Source organism: Grampus griseus (genome assembly GCF_964374135.1).
Source record: "Grampus griseus genome assembly, chromosome: 6".
NCBI lineage: Eukaryota > Metazoa > Chordata > Mammalia > Artiodactyla > Delphinidae > Grampus > Grampus griseus.
In genome coordinates, this window is record NC_139000.1 from 69,519,282 (window position 1) to 69,541,248 (window position 21,967).

Genomic DNA, 21,967 nt, shown 5'->3' on the forward strand with positions numbered 1-21,967 from the left:
CCCAGCCGCTCCGCGGCATGTGGGATTTTCCCGGACCGGGGCACGAACCTGTGTCCCCTGCATCGGCAGGCGGACTCTCAACCACTGCGCCACCAGGGAAGGCCCTTGGTGTTTCTTTTTTAAAGAAAAAAAAACAAAACAGGAAGTTTTCTCTAGTAAGAATTTAATGCACAAAGAAAACTCATAAACTGAGTTAATACAAAGTATATATTTTTTCTCTTAACCACAATGTATACTTGCACATAATATTATGTAAATAAAAATAATTTAAATCTTTATAAATAGTGAAATAAATATTAAAATAGATAAATATTTAAGTAGATAAGTAAGTAGATAGATCAACATGGGCATCTATGAGGGAGGAGTGCCTGTAGAGTAGAACATCATGTTGCTTAATATTCCTGAAAACACTTGACAAATTAATTCAATTCAGGGCATGATGAGAGCAGAAATGAGAGTCTTTGACATGGCAGCACAGGTGGAAGTAGGGTCTTGTTAGTCACTGAGAATCATTTCGGTGTTGAACCAGGTGTGTGTCATTCCTTCCTCCTGAGTCTTTCTTGCAAGTTCGTTGATGAAGAGAAGGATCTCATGACTTCTGCTCTGACAATCTCCCAGGCACAAGGGCTGTACTTCTTCTCTTGCAGATAGACAGTGATTCTGTGGAAGTATTTCCTCACAGCCAGGATGGAGTCCTCCTTCAGCAGGGGAGTCCCTTCCAGCCCCGCCTCCTGCATCAGACAGGCTTGCAGGTCAGTGAGCTGCTGATAAAGTGCAGTGCAGAACTTGTCCAGGAGGGTCTCATCCCAAGCAGCAGCCGAGCCCTCTGTGCTGAAGAGCTGGAAGGTCTGCTGGATCATCTCATGGACGACAGCGATGGCTTGAGCCTTCTGGAACTGGTTGCCTCCAAACGCTTCCTGGGGGAATCCAAAGTCATTTCTGTCCTTCAGGCAGGAGAAGGGGGAGATTCTCCTCATCTGTTGCAGGAGCATCAGGGCCCTCGTGTTAGCCAGGCTGTGGGTCTGAGGCAGGTCGCAGCCCAGAGAGCAGTTGGAGTTGCAGCTGAGCAGCACCAGGGCCAGGAGTAAGGACAAGGTTGGGGACATCTGGGACCCTGCAGATGCTGCTTTCCTGGCTGAGGTGGGGACTCTGTGAACCCTGCTCTCTAGGTTCTCTGAAGACCTTCCTTCAGGCCTGGGTCTTAAATGGGAGCGAATTGCTTTCCATTTTCTGAATGTTCCCTCTTACTTTCTACTTCTGTTTTTGCTTTTCATTTTGCACTCTCCAGATAGGTTAGGGCAGCGTTTCTCAACCACTGTTTTTCATCCTTGCCTCCCCTTCTCCTGCCCACAGAACCTTTCTAGATATTTTTTTTCCATATGGCCCCCCTATGAAATTTTGATACACAGATATACTGTGTACATAGGTATGTACTCCATGCATATCTCTACTTTATAAATAGAAAAAGAAAGTGAAAAGTTTTTTCTTTTTATTCAAAGCAGTGGTGAGTATGACAAAAATATTTAGGCTAAAAATTAGCTGTAAAAGCTACTGCAATTAATTTAACATTTTGGTTAAGTGTGCAGAATGACTTTTAATGTAAACATTTACTTAATAAATAGGAATGTATCAAACTACATATTCAATAAAAATTTATACAAATACTTCATAAGAATACCAATGTATAGATATATTTAAAAATCTATCAAAACTGCTAAAACCATTGAAAATTTAAATGATTTTCTTAACATTTATTTTTAAGTAATTCTTAGTTTTGATTCATATCATAAAATGATTTCTAACTTCACTAGCTGCTAGATATTCCTCTAGATATTGTCAACAACTTTTTCTCTTTAGGACTAGACATAATTATTGATCTCCTAGATAACTTTTTTAGAATTAAATAATAAAATACAACCTATTTGTGCTTAATTCCCGATGCCCACATCACACTGAGGCTCAAACATAAGCAAAATCCACAAGACAGACAAGGACACCTCATAAGTAAGCAGAGGGCACCTCTCACATTATGACTTTGAGTTCAATCATATGATGGAGAGAAAGTCCTGTAATGAAACATCAAGCCACCATGGCTTGTAGCACTGATCCTGCATATTGTGTATCTTCCATGCACTCAATGTCAATGCCTCTCGTCTCATACACAAGAAAACCCAAAGAGAAAAATGAATACAAAGGATAGGGTTGGATAGGGTTGAGCTTTGGAGTGCCACCCACCATTGTAGTAGCTAAGATTTGTTCGCACCCCTAACAACTACTGTTTGCACCCGTGGGAGCGATCTGCTCCCAGATGATTTAGGAATCATCATCGATTTGAATCTTTCTCTGTTTTTTTGCATTGAATTTCAGATTCCCCAAAGGACTGTCAGAGGTTCCAATCCAAGCCTATTCTTTTCAAACAAAAGAAAACCATCTTTGTAATTAATTGAGAACTGGATAAATGTTGATTGGTATCATGGAAAGAATTCACTTTCAACTCTGATCATGAATTCTTTTATTTTGCAGTGGATGTTCTGTGGCCTCAGCCCCCTCTAATACCGATCTTTCAATAAATAATAGGTATGTGACTATCTGTGGCAAATCAGCTCTGTAGCAACTGGACTCTGTCTTATTCTCTGTGGTATCCTCGGCACCAGGCCCAGTGTAATCACGCAACAGGTAATTTTTTCTTTCTTTTTTTTTTTTTTTTGCGGTACGTGGGCCTCTCACTGTTTTGGCCTCTCACATTGCGGAGCACAGGCTCCGGACACGCAGGCTCAGCGGCCATGGCTCACGCGCCAAGCCGCTCTGCGGCATGAGGGATCTTCCCAGACCGGGGCACGAACCCGTGTCCCCTGCATCGGCAGGCGGACTCTCAACCACTGCGCCACCAGGGAAGCCCGAACAGGTACTTTTAACGAAAGCAGTTTCTCAGATGGTCTCCTCCCACTGGAAGGCATTTACGAATGACCAAGCTATTTTCCTTTATCACGGTCGTATTTGCTGGGATTATAATAGACAGTGGCTGGTATTCCCACTCTACTCCTACTGGTATCAGTCATGCCTACTGAGTTTGTTGCTAAAACCCCTAGGATTCTCTTTCCTTTAAGGTGCCTATGGCTCTGGGGATTCAAGTTGTAAGAGCAGCACAATTTTCAGCCGTTGCCCGGCACTCTATTAAACTCAGGAGGATGGCCTCGTCGCTAATTTGTCCTCTACTAGGTCATGACAGAAAATAACCAGCTTGATGTCACATACAGAGCCACGTATCTGAACTCAAAGTCTCCCTGATTCACACAGGTCACAGCAACCAGACAATTAACCACGTTACTCTTCGGTGGATCTTTACGGATGTGGCAATGACTACCTATATCCTGAGATTCTTTGGAGACTCCTCACAAAGACTGATGAATGACCCTTTTCCTCCTGTGTCTTCATTCCCTTTCAAGGGACGATGGGGTCCACTTCAGTTTGATTTCCAAATTTTGACACATAATAATTAAAGCATTACTGCAGGTTGGAAATCAAGAGTTTGGATTCTGAGTCCTCGGTCTGCTCTTTTGGCCTGGTAAATGGCTCATTCTTCTTTATTTACATGAATATATTCTCTCTTCTGGATGCCAAGACATGTAGCCTTCAATGCCCTTTCTGGTCTGAATGTTTCCATCCCCACAAAATTCATATTTGGAAGTCCTAACCCCCAAAGTGATGGTATCAGGTGGCGGGCCCTTTGGGACTTGATTAGGGTGTGAAGATGGAGGCCTCACGATGGAATTAGTGCCCTTATCAACGAGGTCAGAGATAAATGCCTCCCTCTCCTGCTGTATGATGATACAAGGAGAACTCTGCAGTGTGAGACCTGAAGCAGGCTTTCACCAGAACTGGACCGTTTCTGTATTGTAAATAAGTTCATTTGTATCCTTTTTTTTAGATTCCACATATAAATGATATCTCTCTTTCTCTGTGGGTCAGATTGTTTTTTAATGAAGTGTGTGCAAGCAAGAACATTAGTTGTTCCCCTCCACCCCACCCAGAACTTCATTAGGACAAATAGTGTAAAGATGAAAAGCGGTCTTATGCACTGAACTTGTCTCCTTGTCTATTAATCATCCAATAATTTCCCAGCTTCTTTGCAGTGAGATTTCCACAAGGATAAATCCAGGCCATGTAATGTGAGCAGAAGGGCTCTTGCCCTGTATAGTCCTGGCCCTTGAAAACGTCCCATGTGATGCACCGGACTTCTTCCCTTTACCACTGAGTGGAATAGACTCAATTACTGCAGAAAAATTTGCAGTCACCTGTTGATGATGGGAAAATCCACAAAACAGGGGGTACCCATGTCCCCGACTCACTCTTTGGAGAGCAACTTAGAACATCCATCTGATCAGGAATGCCTGCCTTGTGTTCTTATACCAGGGAAAGATAAGATTCTATTATGATCCAATTCCTGACAGCATTCTCTTTACCCGTTACAGCAGTCAGCATTAAGTTAACTGACAAATATCTTTAACACCACACTATCCAAAAAACCTTTCTATACTTCATGTGTTGAAAATAGCAAATACCTCTCCCAAAACTTAAAGTGATCTTTTAAATTACGTTAGAAAATTATTTATACAAGAAAAGAGATTGTGTTCTGTCAAAACCTTTTTTAAAATCATGATTTTCTTTTCAGACATTTTTCAGCCTGTGAGGAAACACAAGTCGAGATTGCTTTGGACTTGAACACTAATGTAATTGAATGAGAAGTGTCACGAGTATAAAAAATATTCTGTATTTGTTGACATTTCTTTGAGGATTCTTACATAAGGGAAAGGCACCTTTTAATTTCCACTCTGACAACCTCCCAGGCACAGGGGCTGTATTCCTTTGCCTTCAGATAGACGTGGATTCCATGGAAATACTCCCGGGCAGCACGTCCCAAATCTCGACAATCCAGATTGTCTTTTTTCATCTGCTCCAGTCGGTGCAGCCTCAGATGAAGGCTAGAGAGAAGTTTATCGAGGAGGGTGTTGTTCCAGGCAGCACGGCTGTCCTCCGTGGTGAAGAGGTTGAAGATCTGCTGGAGCATCAGATGGTGGTGACAGGTGCCTTGAGTCACCTGGATTGGGGTGATATTCTCTCTTTTCCAAGGAAATTTGAAGTCGGTTCTGTCCTTTAGGCACCACTGAGAGGGGATTCTTTGCAACTGTTCCAAATGTTGGAAGACGTCCTTGTTTTCCTGGCTATGGCTTCTAGGCAAGTTCCAGCCAAGAGAGTAAGCAGGGATAGAGCAGAGCAGCACTCCTGCCACTAGCAAATAGATCTGGGCCATTAAGAAAGGGTGATTCACTAGACGGCCGCCAGGAGAGGCGTGGGCACCGCCAAACAATTAATGAGTGGGAAGCTTCCTTCCCTGGAACTGTGGACAGCGTCCTTCCCTAGGTGGCCGGTAGAGGGCGCAGGGTTTGTTTGGGAAACGCCGACTGTTGAGTTTGCCGTCTGCAGCTGTCTCCTGCAGCTCGAGAGACAGGGCGAGAAGTAGTCACTGAGGCTGCTTTAATAATCAGCATACGCGAAACACCTTGGTTTTCTCGGTGCTGAGCGTTGAAGAGGAAGCCTTGTCGCGGCCTCGCCAGAGACATTTTTGTGTGGCTGGGAACAAGAACCGTGCATTTTCAGGCTTCCCCTGAGTTTTGCGCTTTATTTTCTCACAGAAACTTGAGCGAGGCAATTTTTGGGAAAGAAGCCTTTTTCTGAGCGGTCTGAGGTGGGAAATCAGAGCGATTCCCAGCCGCAGAGAAAGGGGAGCCGATTTTTCCGATTCGGGCTGGTTTCTGGCGCGAGACAGCGAAGGCCCAGAGAAAGGGGAAGGCGGCGGCGGCGGCGATGGGACGACAGGACGGTGTTGGGGACGCCCTGAGGGGTGAGTCGGAGCGCGGCCACCACCGGGGCCGAGGACGCGGGAGCTGAGCGCCCCTGTAGATTCTCTGGGACTTCATGGAGTCTTTCAAGGATACAGCGTTAAAGTGAGCGAGAAAGTATTGAGTATCTGAAAAGTAGGAATATTAAAAAAAACTCACAGCCTTTTATTTTTTACATTTTAAAATTAATTTTATATTTAACTTAATTCATATGATATTTAAATTAAATATTTTAAATGTTTGATATTTTTATAAATTTATGTTAAAATATTTTCAATATTAAGCATAGAATATTAAAATATATTTTCATATTAAAATATAGCATTTTATTAAACTTTATTTAAACTATATTGTCTTTCTACTAAAGTAAGTATTTAATATAATTAATTATTTGTTTATTTATTTTAGGCTGGGTGTATTTATTTTAGGCTGGGTTCAGTCTTCATTGCGGTGTGCAGGCTTCTCATTGTGGTGGCTTCTCTTGTTGAGGAGCACAGGCTCTAGGTGTGCAGGCTTCAGTAGTCGTGGCTCGCGGGTTCCAGAGCACAGGCTCAGTAGTAGCAGCACATGGACTTGGTTGCTCCACGGCATGTGGGATCTTCCTAGACCAGGGCTCGAACTTGTGTCCCCTGAGTTGGCAGGCGGATTCTTAACCACTGCGCCACCGGCGAAGCCCCAAGTATTTAATATAGTTTTACTTTTCTATCTTTAATGGAAGCCAACTCATTAATATTGTCAAGATTACTTTTTTGCTTGTTTTTAATTGAGGGAATTACCATGTTTGACAATTTCTAATGACCCCGTGATAGTCTTAACTGATTTTTAACTCATGTTCCTGAAATGTCTTTCCCAGGACCTCACCTTGACTATAAGGTTAGAAAGAAGAGTTGGTGTGTACAAGCAATTGAGGACGTTTAGCAGGTCAGACTTTTTCATTTTTCTTTAGTAGGAATTTTATACACTAAGTGGAATTTGCCCAGATTTCATTTACATCATGAAGGCTTACTTTGTAAGACTGTCAGGGCCATGCAAATGGAGGTCAGCTTCATTTCTTTACTTAAAAGTTTTATATTTTGTTCCTCGTGCATATTTTGGTATTAATTTTCATTTTAAAATGTTGCATTAAAACATCCTTTATCTTGATGACTTAGATTTGGTGCCTTCTTACCATTGGTGCTTAAGAGAAGTACTAGCTTAACGTTGCCCTAATGCTAACCCAGGAAATAGCTTTTGAATTAGAGTATTGTGCTGTTCCATGGCTGAAAATCTAGGAATGCTTTAATTCTCATCATCTCTCCCCCATATATATATTTCTTACCATTTTCCTGGTCTCTACAACATTATTTTAATGTCTTTTTTTAAAGGAAGAAAAAACCCTTTTGACTGCCTTCATCTGATTTTCTCAACTCACACCCCCTTGGCTATGGTAACCACAAATCTGATCTTTTTCTCTGAGGTTATGTGTTTCTTTTTAAGGTATAATTTAATCTGTGTCTTAAAAATTAACACCAGAGGTGGTCTGAAACAAAATAAGGTGAGGAAAAGGACTATTTATCTCATTTATACTAGTCATTTATACTAGTCATTTATACTAGTCACAGAGCAGGCTTTTTTTTCTTTTCTTGTGGGGAGGAGGTCAAAACACTTTCTTAGATGCTGCAAAGGTGCCGTGGGATTTCTCTCCTTAATGTACGGGGCACTGCTCTAAGGGTGGAGACTAGGTCTCTACTCCTTCGCAGGCCTACAGGCAATCCCTCTCCTAGAGTTTGCATTTGGGGGCCTCAACATGCAGACCCCTGAGTGTTAAGGAACCTGTAGTCAGAGCTTCTCTTGGCTGGGCTGAGGGTGGACTCTAGAGGTTTCCATTTGTTATAGTAATACAAAAGCCTTCTATCATTCACTCTGTTCAAATTCTCAGCCTGTACTTTGCAAACTTTATTTTATTTGATCTCGGCAATGTCTTGTGTGACCACAACTAACGGTGTCTCCATTTTTTAAAAGATGAAATGAAAATCTGATGTCATTTAAATTCAGGAGCCCCAGATTTTTGTCAGAGTGGAGCCTTCTGCTGCTCCCAGGCCCTCGTCTTCATCAGCTCTGAGCACTGGCCCTCAGCTGCACTGAGCCCGTGGTGCTTCCTTCATCCTAATCCTGCCTCTAAAGTCTGTCCTCCCTGCTCCCTGGAGGGCAGTCACCATCCCTGCCTCACTTTCCTGGAATCCACATTGCCAAGCGCATTGTCACATATATACGCAGTCAGAACATTTCTGGTGACGGAATGAAGAGAACTGCATGAATTCACCCTTGCTGTTCATTTTTATGTCACCATTATCTGTAAACTTTCAGAAAATGTGAGCTATGGTCCTGTAAGGAAATGTGGAAGAATTTAAATCTGATGTATGAGTCCCTTTAGAGGAGAATGCAGAGAGGTGAGGCTAGTTGTATTTTGGTGCAATTTAAGAAGTGGCAAAACAGAGTACAGGGTCAAACCTCTAAGTATTCGTATTAGAACTGAAAAAGAGATATATTGAGACTCAGGTTTTTATTTCAACCTTGGGTCTCATTTAGATGAATACATCCTATTGGATTGATACTCTTTCATGTTCCAGGAGTGTGTTTAATTTCCAGTGTAATAAAAGAATTGAAGTTGTGACATTCTATGTTGCCCATAAATGGCTTATTTAAGAATCTCCTTTGCAGGCAGGTACCCACAGCAGCTGGATACAGGCTCCCACAGCCAGACACCTGCATCACCAGGCTCACCGGGGCCTGCCACCCTCCTCACTGAGGACACCCAGGATGATGTTCTCCAGCCCTGTCTGCACCCTTAGCTGTCACCTGGCCCAGAACCACAGCCTGCCAAAGCAGGAGACCCTCACAGTCCTGCCCCTAACAGGGAGAATCTTCTTTGTTTTCCTGCCTGAAGGACAAGGAGGTTTTCAGGTTCCATCAGCACCAGCTGGCTGACAGCCAGTTCCCAAACGCTCAGGCCGCCTCATTCTCCATGAGACGATACAGCACTTCTCCATCGTCTTCAGCACAAACAGCTGAAATTCCTCAGTGGGCTTGATCAACAGTGGGCAGATCTGGAGACTAGTTTGATGCAGGAGATGGAGAGGAAAAGACCCTGCTGGGCAATGAGGACTCCAGCCTGACTTTGAAGAACTTCCAAAGGACCAGGCTCGATCTGAAAAGAAAGTCCACAGCTGCTGTGCCCAGGACAATACGAGAGTGGAAGTTAAGGCGTGAAAATCAGAGTGTGCTTTCCCTGTATGTTCAACCTCAGAGAACGCAGGAGTGGGAAAAGGAGACCTGGACCCAATCTTCTACAATGGAGTCTTCTCTGCTTAGCGGTGGCCTCTAGCGCGTCCATATTCACTCAGTTCAATGACTTTTCTTCTGATTCAGTTGTAAATGCATCGAGTCTTCTCAGGACATTGTTCTTCAACAGTAAGTGGAACAATACTTTTGAATGGGGAGAAAATTTATTTTTAATTTGTAATAATTAGAATTTATTTCTCTATGATGATTGTTATATTTACCAAATTTATTCTTCATATTATGATATGGTCAGCTTTGTGTCTTGTTTTCCTTTGCTTTGGGGGTGCAAAAGGTATATTTTAAGTGTTAGGTTTAACTCATACTCTTAAAGAAAATCAGAGTGTCCTTAAACCTTTAATCTGCCTTAAAATCCAACAGGAACATAAATCGTTTTATTCATTTCATTGGTTCTTAAAATATTTTGAAGTATCTCTGCTTTCAGGATTTTACTTGTGTTTTTTAATATATTGGTAGATAAAACAAAGATATTACTTTCTTAATGGAGCACTCTGTCAGAGAAGACAGGCCTTAAAGAGTAAAAAATTCTCTTGAAACCCTTTCTGGGTTATGAGGGAGATGCACAAGGCATTATGACAGGTTATAGCAGCTGGAGCTATTCTCTTTTACTTGTTCTTTCTCGGAGAAAGCATGTCTAATGTTTGCTGATTCAGTTTCAGCAGTTGCATGATCAAAAAACTGTGAAATACATTATAGAATCATGGAATTTAAACTTCAACAAAGAAGTGTGACTATCCCTTGTATTGTTGGCACTGTGGTGGGTGCCAGGTGCAATGAAAATAGTAGACACATTGCCCGCTGTCACAGAGCTTGCAGTCTGGTGGGGATATGGGTAACTAGGTGTTCAATGAAAGGAATGCTAATGCTGTGACAGGGAAAGTACAGGTTCTTGAGAGTATGTGGGCTTGCATGGATCAGGGAAAGCATCTGCAAGAGCAGTTGGTAAGCTGGCATCCCAGGGGTCTGCAGGAGTTTGCCAGGTAATTACATGCTGGTCAAGTTTGGCCATGTGTGGAGATTATCTAGGGTAGCAGGTAAATATGAGGGTTTGGAGCTAATGACATTTGTTTGGAGATGTGACCCTGGGTAAAGACATGCATATGGAAGTCAACAGTCATAGAGAGGACGTTTGGAACTATTTGGGAGGTGGAGACTATATGTGCAGAGAGGATGAAGTGTGGGACTAGCATAGATCGTTGAGGAACACCAATTCCCTAAGATGAGAGTGTGGAGTCAACAAAGGAAGGAGAGAAGGAGGGGCAGAAAAGCAGAGGACGGTGGTGACAGGGAGAGCAGATGAGCGTCAGACTTTAAAATGGCGGGTATAATAACAAGTATCTGATGCTTCGCACATGTCAGCCAAGGCTGCTTCACGTTGATCTCTAACCTCAGTAAGATGTAGCTTATTGGCAATATCTTATGACCTAGTAAGTATCTTAAGAAATTAATCTCAATTTTCAAGATTTTTTTTCCTCTCATTTGTTTTAAGCAAGGATCTTAGAAGACCCTTAAGGCTTCATCGATAAAGCATTCAGCTTTATATATATAATCAGGGTTTTTCATTAGAGAGTTTTATTCACTACTTCGAAATGTCATCTTATATGGATAAATTAGATAAAAATTTGTAATCTGCATCAAAATGCTTTTAATTTCAGCATGATGTAAATTTAAATTTAATATATTACTTTCTACTTAATATTGATAAATATCTTCTGTGCCAATGCACTGACTGCATTTTGTTTTGATGTCCACTACAGATCCATGGGTATTTGCAATCTAGTGTTTGGTACATCTGTGAGAATATTGCATTTGCTCGTAGAATTTAAAAATGTGTTTGTATGCTTTGCACAATACTTAAAAAGATGATCCTATTTTAATTCACAGAGGTAGAATTTTTGCATAACAAAATTATGAGCTCAGTAATGAGCTCATAAAAAATTATGAGCTCAGGCACAAATATGGCATTATATCAATATCTTCTGGGGACTTCCCTGGCAGTCCAGTGGTTAAGACTTCTCCTTCCAATGCAGGGGGCGTGAGTTCGATCCCTTGTAGGGGAGCTAAGATCCCACATGCCTCAGGGCCACAAAACCCAAACATAAAAAAAAAACAAGCAATATTGTAACAAATTCAAGAAAGACTTTAAAAATTGTCCACATCAAAAAAAACTTAAAAAACTATGTATCTTTTGAGTGGACATGAAATAATGGCTTTTACTCCTTTGTGCATACCTGTCACTATAACAACTATCATTGCTTTGTTTAATATGTCCCTGGTGCTTAAAATAATCTGCTCACTTAAGATAAGTTTATGACTTGTTATATTCTCATGATATAGAGCATATAACATGTGATGGTATGTTGAATGGAATATAGTAGTCTCATTATCCCTATTCTAAAGCTGAGAAAACTGTACTGTAGGAAAAAGAAAACAATTGCCCTAAGTCATGCATGAAGCCGAAGGAAGACTAAGGAGATGCCGAGCTAACGAATTTACTGGTCACCTGAGAAGACAAGAGTAACCCACAAGAGAAGATGCAACAAGACTGTCATTTTCAAACACTTTTACTGACACAACTATGTTCAGCTTATTACACTTATCGCTTTTATTAACAACTCTGAGGACCAATGATGTCCCTAACAGTGTGCAGGTTACTGGGTGGGAATAAGAAGTGTAGCTGGAGAGTGAGCTGAGTGCTACGGTACCTGATGTAGATGGAGATCTCTTTCCTAAGCCTGATAAGACTATGCAGTTCCACTCCCAGGTTTGCTACGACCCTATACTGCTCTGCCTCCCCTTTGGCCTCCTCTTGTCCCTGCTTGCTCAACCACAAACATGGCCAGGAGTTCTGCATCCCTGCTGCTGCAGAGCCTGTCCCATGAGAAAGGAAAGGCGAAAAGTCCTCAGCTGTACACTTTCATTAAGGCTAAATTGAGAACTGGGGAGCTGAGCTGCTTTGCCCAGCCTTCATCAGGACGCAAGAAGGCCTTGGAGTTAGATGAAAGTTATTCTCCATCAAAATATTTGGGGTCCTCTGGTTTGTTCCATTTCCTTCTGAACTTGAGACCTCAGGAATGCCAAATTCCAGTGCTGTTTTGGGGAATATGTGAAGTTTCTTGTCTCTGTTCCTAGAGGCTGATTGGGACATTTGGGAATCTATGTGCCTGTGTAACCCGAAACATTCCAACCCACGGCTGTTTACAGATCAGTATCATGATGGAGAAGGGGAAGGACTGGGAAGTCCAGTTCCTGAGACTCGTTCTTTAATGGATTTTCTCAATTTGTAAAGCCCCTCAGCATTTGTCAAATTCCTATGCTTTTGTATTTGCTTTGTGAAGGGCTGTGTTCATCATGACACAAATGAAGGTGGCTGAGATGGTAGAGGGTGTGCAAGGCCACTGTCAGACTCTCTCCCTAACCTTCCTCTGCCTCAAACACTCAAAGTCAGCTCTCAATCAGAACTGGAGAACCTCTTCCTTTCCCTAAACCCAGTTCCTGGACTACTGCATCCTTCCCCCAAATGCAGCAGAGACAAAAGAAAACACTCTTTTTTAGAAGAAACGATTTACTTGTGAAGAATGAACTTTGCTGTTTTTGAGAGAGACCATTTTGTTTTCAGAAGATGCCTTACCCCAAGGCTTCCTTCCATAATCTGTTCCCAGTGGGACTCCCTCGTGTCAACCTCTTGCTGGACTAGGACCCTGGAATTCCACAGGGCCAGCTAGCAAGAGGGATGCCTGAGATGACAGAAGATATGAATCACCTTTCTGAAGAGAGGGTGGGGCTGGTGTCACATGAGTGCCTTTCAGGTGAGCTCTGCAAACCAAAAATAGGAGCCTGGGTGTGTCTAGGGAGAGTGGAAGCAAAGAGAGAGTGGAACATACTGAGCAGACTGTTCTACTGGGAAGAGATTCTTTCAAGATTAATGCCCAGGAACTAGAATTCGAGGTCAGAGGTTCAATGACACTAATAGTAAGGTCCATGTGTGTAGAGCAGTGTCATTTCAAAGCTCTTTCACACACATTGCCCCAGGCAATCATCACAACAATCCTGGGACTCTCCCAGACACAGACTATGAAACTTAGGGAGGTTAAGTTGTCTGAGTCATTACCCAAAATTTTGCCCCCAAAACAGTCATTGTTCCACCACGTCTCACACTGTCACTTGATGGGTAAGCGTCATGGCCCAGCTTTCACATGGACGAGCAGAGCCTGGGTTAGAAGTGTCCCAGGTCCTGACTTCTTTGCTTTCTAGCTCTGAGTCTCTCCTCTGGGGGGCCATTATTTTCTGAGAGTACAGGCTCTAGGAGGTGACATTGCCAGCAATTATAGACCTGGGACTGTACGGAGAAGAGAACTAAGATCAAACCCGGGAGAGCCCAGGATTAGAGAGCAGAACCTTACCTTTCATAGCTCCTGCTTTTTTCTTCCTGCTTCTGCGTTGCTGCTGAAAGCCCCCAAAATGAAAGAGTTCACAAGCTATTTTGTGCCTTTCTCATACTAAAGAAGCAACAAACATTATTAATGAAAAATGTGACTTTTTACATTATTTGAGGTCTCTGTTATGTCCATATTATTCATTTTTAAAGTAGATCCAAGTATTTTCTACTGATCCTTCTTTCTCAAAGAATTTTTACTAATTCCCAGAATATCTTTCAGAAGTAGAATACACAAGGACTTCCCTGGTGGCAGAGTGGTTAAGAATCCGCCTGCCAATGCAGGGGACACGAGTTCAAGCCGTGGTCCGGGAAGATCCCACAAGCCGCGGAGCAACTAAGCCAGTGTGCCACAACTACTGAAGCCCGCGTGCCTAGAGTCCATGCTTCGTGACAAGAGAAGCCACCGCAATGAGAAGCCTGCGCACCGCAAGGAACAGTAGCCCCCACTCGCCGCAACGAAGACCCAATGCAGCCAAAAATAAAATGTAAATAAATAAATAAATTTATTGTTTTGAAAAAAAAGAAGTGTAATACACAGAAATTGCAAGTATCTTCAACATACAGCACAGGGAAATTTCACACACTGAATACATTGTGAAACTAGCACCCAAGTTAAACGTAATAGATTTTGCCCAGGACCTAGCATGTTTCTTATGTTGCCTTCCAGTTGCTACCTCAGAGCAGCTCTCCTTCTCCTCCCCGATGGTAGCCACTCTGTGACTCTAACAGTCCTGATTATTTCTGACAGACACACTTTTATGCCTCTTGTGTATATTTACTCACTGTATCCTGAGAATAATCCTATGAAAAAATACTACTACTGTCCCCATATTAAAGATGAGGAAACTAGGGAGCTTAGTGATTGTGTTATTTGTCAAGGTCACACTGCTATTAATAGCAGAGCTGAGATCCAGTGCCATGAACCCTGGCTCCTTCTCATAGAGGTTTTGAAAATCCTAGAACTCTCCTTTCACTTGTGCTCTCTTCCTGTGGCTTTCACTCTAACAGAAACCTTGAAGCTGGAAACCTGCACAGAACCAGAGCAGCTGTGTAGCTGGTCAGTGAGGTGGAGGGTCTGAAGTTATGTGTAAGGGATGAATGGTTCAGTAAAGCAGGACCGGGGAGAAGGTGAGAGGAAGGTGCCAGGATTGGCCAGTCAACACCATATGTCACCAGCTTCCCTCGAGGAGATGACTCCTTCCCACAGGTATTTGCACCGACCACTCTTTCCTGGTGGTATAAATCAGTTACACCTATGACATCAGGACTAACCATTCTCCATAATTTCCAGGACTTCCCTCAATTCCATGGAATGCCACCTTTTGACAAGCATTTCCTGAAATGAAAGTGGTAGGACTGTTCCAAAGGACAAAATGGACCAATACTAGTCTGAAATAAATTTACACAGAAAAAGATAAGAATGTAGGTTTCAGAACTTAAAAAACTCAAGAAGTTTTCTCTCATAAGAATTTAATAAATAAAACAAAATGCAAATTTAATGAAATGGAAAGGTGAATATTTTCTAAATTTTAATACAATGTAAGTATAAATATATTGATATGAAAATATAAAAATAAGATACATAAATAAATAAATAAACAAATAAACGGAATAAATAAATAACAGGGTAGTCATTGCTTAGGGACTGATCCCCTGAAGCTGAATAATTTTAACATATACTTCCTTATCACTACTGACAAAGTAGTAGCTGAATTAATACAATAAATTCTGTGATTAAAGTTGAAATAAGAGCCTTCTGAAATGACTAAAGACATGTGTGCAAGGGTGATAGGGCATCTTAGTCAATGAGAATCATTTCAAGGTGACCCCAGGTCTCCATCCATAATTCTTATCCTTTCTTGCAAGTTGGTTGATGAAGACAAGGATCTCATGATTTCCACTCTGACAAGTTCCCAGGCACAGTCACTGTATTTCTTCTCTTTCAGGTAGAGGTGGATTCCCTGGAAGTACCTCTTCACGGCCAGTGTAGGGCCCGTCACTCCCAGGGCAGTTTCTTCATCTCCCATCGCCTGCACCAAGCAGGCGTCCAGGTCCTCCAGCTGCTGATGGAGTCCAGTGCGGAGTTTGTCCAGGAGGGAGGTGTCCCAGGTGGCAGGGGAGCGCTCTGTGTGGAAGAGGCGGAAGACCTGCTGGAGCATCTCGTGGAGGACAGAGGTGGCCTGGGCCTTCGGGAGCTGGCTGCCATCCACCATGTCCTGGGGGAAACCGAAGTCTTTTCTGTCCTTCAGACAGAAGCGAGGGGAGATTCTCCGCACCTGGCCCAGAAGCATGAAGTTCTTCCTGCTAATCCGCACGTGGTTCTGAGACAGGTCGCAGCCCAGAGATCCACCAGGGCCGTAGCTGAACACCACCAGGGCGGTCAGTAGAGAGAGCACGAAGGCCATGGGGCAAATGAGGCTGCTGCTGGCCTGGCTGAGACGGGCGTCCGGGGGAACCTTGGGGGTAGGTTCTGTGATGACATTCTTTCTAAGCAAGGCCATTAAATAGGGAACACAGTAATTTTCATTTTCTAAACATTTCTATACCCTTTTACTTCCTTTTTTTGATTTTCACTTATATCTTCTCAGTATGGTCTATGAAGATGTCATCATTCTAAACTATTAATTTTGCAAGAAGTTTAATTTTCCCAGTAATTTCAGATGTGCCCATCCAAATGGATATTTATTAATGAAATGAGAAAGGTTTTCGTCTTAAAGTCAGAAGTGATGTAGGTTTGTAAATACGCACATCCTATATCTCTTTCATGCATAAATGTTGGTCTTCTCTGTTGCAGGAACAAATTTTTAGCCCTGATCTTAGGTTCCATTTTTACCTCTTACTTTACCTAGGAAGGCAGGCTCTCTCAGCCGTATGCTTTCTGTATTTGCTTAGGGATTTACCAGATCACTCTGGCATAAGCTGTTTGAAACAAAAGATGGGTTTTGTTTAGTGTTTGATTTAGAGAAGAGGCTGATTATTATGAGTCCATGAGCGTCTCCCATGTTTCCTTTCCTTCTAGAACATGTTCCTTCACGTCCATGTGGTCATGCTTCAGGGGACCACGAGGTGAGGACTATTATAGATATTGTCCTTTCTTTCCACCATTTTCTTACTGGAGACCTATAGTCCTCCACAGGCTGGGCCAGTACCCCCACCAGGAATCCTGGTTCTTTTCAGGAGAATATGGGTGTGGAGATCCTAATTCCAAGACAATTGTATTTCCCCAGCAGCACCTCAGTCACAAGGGAGAGATCACATCTAGTTACACCCTCTCCTCTAGAGTGACAGAGTCCCCTTCCTAACCTGGACTCCCACCCTGAGGGCAGGCTCACCACATCCCGAGGACTTTACAATCTCCTATCTGTGGAGGGGCTTGTTTATTTGTTGGGAAAATAATTCATCTTCCAGGACCCTCACCCTTGCCCCTGGAGTGTTTGTGTGAAGGACCCTAGTCCTCAGTGGTGACCTCCTCCCCTCCTGACCCATGTCCTCAGGTATCAGAAGTGTCAGCCGCCCTCAGATGCTGAGAGCAAAAGTGTGTTTTCTCTAAGGTGGTGGAGGAGTTACCCAATTCTAATCATTTTACCCTGAGTAGACACATAATTTTTATTTTGCCAAATACAAATTTTATTATTCAACTCTTTTACTAAAACTAGTCAACACTTGTTATGCTCAAAGTTTCTGAGCTGGGGGCAGAGAATTCAGCGACAGTGTTGTCTCTCGTTAAAGCTTATGTCACAGAAACCAGTGAGGTTCAGTTGTTCATTCAGTCAGTTGATGCCAGTGGGCTTCTCCCTTCCTCTGTCTCTGTCTCCCTCTGAGAATGCAGGGCAGCGAGGCCCAGGATTAGGTCAGAGAGAAATCGCCTTCTTTCCTTTACTTGTGTGTAATTTTTCATTTAAAGTTTTTGTCACTTATATTCACTTAGTGACTTATTGGACAAGATTTGCCTCGCTGCTCCTGCATTAGTTCTAATTCATGATGAGGTAAGAACAATAAAGGGAGGTAAAGAAAGGCAAAGGGGCTCCAGTCTCTATCATTTTCAAACTTTAGATTTTTTGTTTATCACTGCAACTGTCCTAGAAAGTAAAAGTCGACAGCTGTCTTGTGGGCATAAAGAAAACAAATGTGAGTCTGAATGTCATGAATGTGAAAGAAGGGAAGTGATTTCCCCCTGACACAATGCCGGATTCTAATTTAGCTAACTTGAGTGCAGCACAGTTGGAGAATAGGCTACGTCAGAGGAGAAGGATGAGGCCAATGTGAAAAACAGAAAGACAGGAACATGGTTGCTTCTGCCAGAAGCTCAGAAAAGACCAAGTCCTGGGTCAGTTGACGGCCTTCAGCTTCGCAAGACCAGCTCCCTCATTTTTCTTTCATTTAATCCATGAATGATCAGTTTTGAGGAGAGAAGGAAGAAGTCACACCCACCAGCTCACAAGTGACTGGCAACCAGAACCCCAATTGCTAGAACACTAACCCTGTCTGGGAGGATCAGCAAGATCCGTCTTGCTGAGCATCCGTCTAGGTGATAAATGCATTCAGGCAATGAGAAGGGTACTTTAAGAAAACTAGAATTAAAGGAAGGGAATTAGATGATTCCAAAAGATCCTGATCTTATCTGGTTAATAGGAATCGTGATATTAAAAAGTAAGAACTGAATTTTATTGCTTGCTACTAACGGACTAGCCACTTTCTAAGTTCTTTAAAATTTAGCGACTTCCCTGGCAGTCCAGTAGTTAAGACACCGAGCTTCCACTTCTGGGGGCACAGGTTCGATCCCTGGTCGGGGAACTAAGATCTCGCATGTCCCATGGCACAGCCAGAAAATAGAAAAAGAAATTAACTCAACACTCTCAATAACCCTATTGGATCCAATTCACTTATACAACTGGAGAGAAATATAAATCTGGACGAATGAACTGTTCCAAATGTACCCAAGATACAAGGGCAAACCTTAGGGTGCTTACAATGATTTGTCTGAAAGCACCCATTAAAGAAAGTGAAGACTGCACATGAACATGATATTTAGGAACCAACGAAATAAGCAGACAGAGGACAGTGAGATGACAAAGGACCCTTATTCCACTTAAGATGCCAAAGGGTTACTGTCTGTGGTTTTGTAGGGCTACATGAGGTGTGGTCTGAGTCCACTGAACTGACTTTAAGTTCTAATCAAAATAGACAAAATCACTATTAAGTAGTTAGAAGGGAATAGATTTTTCTGCCTATTGAAAAAAAAGGAAGTTTCCTAGTGGCCTCGTGGTTACGATCCGGCACTCTCACTGCCGTGGCCCCGATTCAATCCCCGGTGAGGGAACTGAGATCACACAAGCCACGCACTGCCAAGTGTAAGATTTCGTGAGTGATCTCTTCAATGAAATATGGTAAAATAACTTTATTAACCCTAGAAGAGCTGACCCCTGGAATCTACGTATTTTTAACGCTTGAGTTTTCTTGTGAGTTTAAGAAAAAAAAAAAGCACCTAACAATTTCTAGCCATGTGAACTCTGACGTTTCTCCTTCAGGATGACAACTAAAAAGTCACTCACCATCTGGTTCTACAAGAATAAAGTCATTAGCCACAGCAGTCCCTTACCCCAACACGCCCTGACAGGAGTTCAGGGTAGAGATCAGGAATGGGGCACTCTCTGCTCTGGGAAAACTGACAGAATAGGACTGCAGGTAGTTAGATAATTTCCTGAGAAATTCTATGAATTCAATTTTTTGCAACTTCTCATACTTAGAAAAGCACTAAAATCATTAATAGTGACAAATGCTCCTCATGACTAGCAGCAACCTTCTCCCAAGATGTGTCCTAGATTGCACGTATCCTCTTCACCACAATCACATATATACTGACATCCCCATTCTGTCCTTGGAGCCGTTCGTCAGAGCTGACTGAGAGGCTGTCCTCCAGGCTATAGTCCTCAGTAAGTCCTCCCAAAAACTGAACTCCCAGCTCCTATGTTGTCGTTTGTTTCCAGTCAACAAGGACCTCACTGATTTCCCAGGAGACCTCCTCAGGTCAGCCTGCTGTTCTCAATCTCAATGAAGACACCTCCATTTCTCACCTACAGTCCAGGCTGGACATCCATCTGTTTACTGATAGAGTCCAAATAAGAATCTCTACTCTTTATTGTTCCAACTGTTGGTTAAGATGTGGGTACCGAAGAGGCCTTATGTACGACCAAGACGGAAGAGCATACGCGCTTCTTAGACAGAAGCAGTGAAGGTTTTTAATGGGCTCCTTAGCAGGGAGAGTCTGGCTTGAACTCCAGAGTCACCCTCATGGCCTTGTATAGTTGTCTTTCTTTAAATTTCTAGCCTCAGCCCATTAAAACATCATAATACTGAAGAATTGAAATAAAAATATTATTTAAAAACTCATTTGTTAATAAAATGATGTTTTTAGCAATAATATAGGAATGGTTTCTGCTTGTTTTAGGACCCTAATCCTTAGGAAGGTTTCCAAACCTCTAAATGTACTTTAAATGTCCTTCTGACTTTAAAAGTACCTACTCAGTGCTGTATGCACCAACTGGAAAGAATAGAAAGATGATTGATCCATCAGTGTCCTCTTTCCAAAGTGCCTAAATTAAATAAATGAATTTCCACTTAGCTCTTTGTTGCTTTTAGAAATTGTGACCTTCCAGTGTGCATGTTACTGATACCTGCCCTGCTGGAAAGGCTCTACCCCAGTTGTTGCTAAATATATTAAAATCCCTGCCTGTGTCCCTTCTATTCAAGCATGTTTTATTTTGTTTGTCTTTCAAAGGGGCAAAGACATCATGATGGAATGTAAGAAATTCCTTGGATTGCATTGTCCCCAGGAATATCCTTCCCTGCTCTGTGATTACTTGCTGGGTCCTAAGGACAAGACAAGTTTGCAGCTGGCACTGAGGTAACCCTCGTCCCTTCCAAGACTCCGCAGGCTGCTGTGGTATCAGTGCTGGGGACACTGCTAGTGGCCACATCCTTATGGGAGAACTCTGTGCTATCGCATGCACCTCATTCTTTTCTTCTCTGAAAAGGAATGTTCTGGAGAACACTTGCCTCGGTGCAGCTGATCTGTGTTCTTCCATGTCCTGAGGACCTGCCGCTGTTCCAGTGAACGCTTTAAACATCTCTGTTCTCCTTCCAAGTTCTCAAGCTGCTGCTGCCTTTCAACTCCATGTTTCCTGCGCTTTGGGCTTTTTGAGCAAATAAGAGTCCTGAACCAGGTGAGTTCCTCCTAGTGCAGTCAGCACGTGGAAGTGTGCAAATAGAGGCACAGGTGAGCTCCTGGATTCTCCACCACTGTTCAGTGTTGGGCAGGGTGCCATCTATTTACTGTGTTTCTCTGGGAGTCTGGACAGTCTGGACCTGCAGTGCTTGGCAGGCGGAGAGCGTGGAGTCATATGAGAGTTTCTGACAAACCTAGAACTTTCACTCAGCTTCTGCTTTCCATTGGTGGCTTTGTAGTCTTAAGGGGAAATTGACAGCCAGAAACTCTAATGGAGAAGGAAACAGCGGTATGAATGGGCAGTACAGCTTAATGCAGAGTGAATGGGGAAAGTACACTATGGATTTCTTCACTGGGTGGAACTGAATGATTGTGATATTTTAGTGAAAGAATGGGATCCAGGAAAACAGAGGGGAAGGGGAATTGTGCCATGTATCAGAATCAGCAGATAGATATATGGTATATTTTATACTATGTATTCATATATATGTACCATATATGTATATTATTGTATGTAAAATTACATACAATTGATGACACACTTTTTCCCAGTTCTGTTTTTTAGGCTGTCATTGTTTTGCAGTCAGTGACAGAGAGAGGGGGAGGAGAATTCATTATTCCCATTTAGACCTATATGAAAAATATAGGAAACAACACACTACCTGTTTAGCCCTCACTCTGTGGATGATACTCTGCTAAGTGCTCTTAAATGTTCTGGTTGGTCTAATATTCAATACAACTCTAGGAATATTTTCCGTACTTTATATTTGAGGAAACTGAGGCTCAGGAAAGTTAAGTGATTCCCCAGCATCACACGTGTGTCCTGGCAGAATCTAGACTCAATGCAGAAACCCATATCACATATAAATAATTATTTAACTTCCATCCTCTGTAATTCTCAAGCTCTTTGTTTGCTTCTTTGGTGCTTTCTGAAGATCATTTTTCCCTGCTTGACTCCTAAGTGCACTGGCTACTCCACCTTTGTGCCCTCTTCAGACTCTCCTCTTTCTCACTCTTAAAAGTTGAAGGTCCTCATGAGCTTTCGGTCGTCATCTCGTTCTACAC

The 21,967-nt window shown here is 42.6% G+C and overlaps 3 protein-coding genes and 1 long non-coding RNA gene across 4 annotated transcripts; 1 reads left to right on the forward strand and 3 right to left on the reverse strand.

Moving 5' to 3' along the window:
- Window positions 1–536: 536 nt before the first annotated feature.
- On the reverse strand, window positions 537–1,106 carry LOC309823777 (interferon alpha-1-like; the record flags this gene model as incomplete). Its single annotated transcript, XM_082656338.1, has 1 exon — window positions 537–1,106. One exon carries the CDS (start codon window positions 1,104–1,106, stop codon window positions 537–539), a length of 570 nt encoding a protein of 189 aa, XP_082512464.1.
- Window positions 1,107–4,798: 3,692 nt separating this feature from the next.
- Window positions 4,799–5,311, reverse strand: LOC309823655 (interferon alpha-13-like; the record flags this gene model as incomplete). Its single annotated transcript, XM_082656128.1, has 1 exon — window positions 4,799–5,311. One exon carries the CDS (start codon window positions 5,309–5,311, stop codon window positions 4,799–4,801), a length of 513 nt encoding a protein of 170 aa, XP_082512254.1.
- A 206-nt stretch (window positions 5,312–5,517) lies between these two features.
- LOC309824105 lies at window positions 5,518–9,588 on the forward strand. Its single transcript, XR_014296892.1, has 4 exons — window positions 5,518–5,902; window positions 6,754–6,821; window positions 7,265–7,326; window positions 8,601–9,588. It is a non-coding gene; the product is annotated as an uncharacterized lncRNA (long non-coding RNA).
- A 5,906-nt stretch (window positions 9,589–15,494) lies between these two features.
- Window positions 15,495–16,178, reverse strand: LOC309824351 (interferon omega-1-like; the record flags this gene model as incomplete). The annotated part of the gene is made up of 1 exon (XM_082657188.1): window positions 15,495–16,178. One exon carries the CDS (start codon window positions 16,176–16,178, stop codon window positions 15,495–15,497), a length of 684 nt encoding a protein of 227 aa, XP_082513314.1.
- Window positions 16,179–21,967: the final 5,789 nt, after the last annotated feature.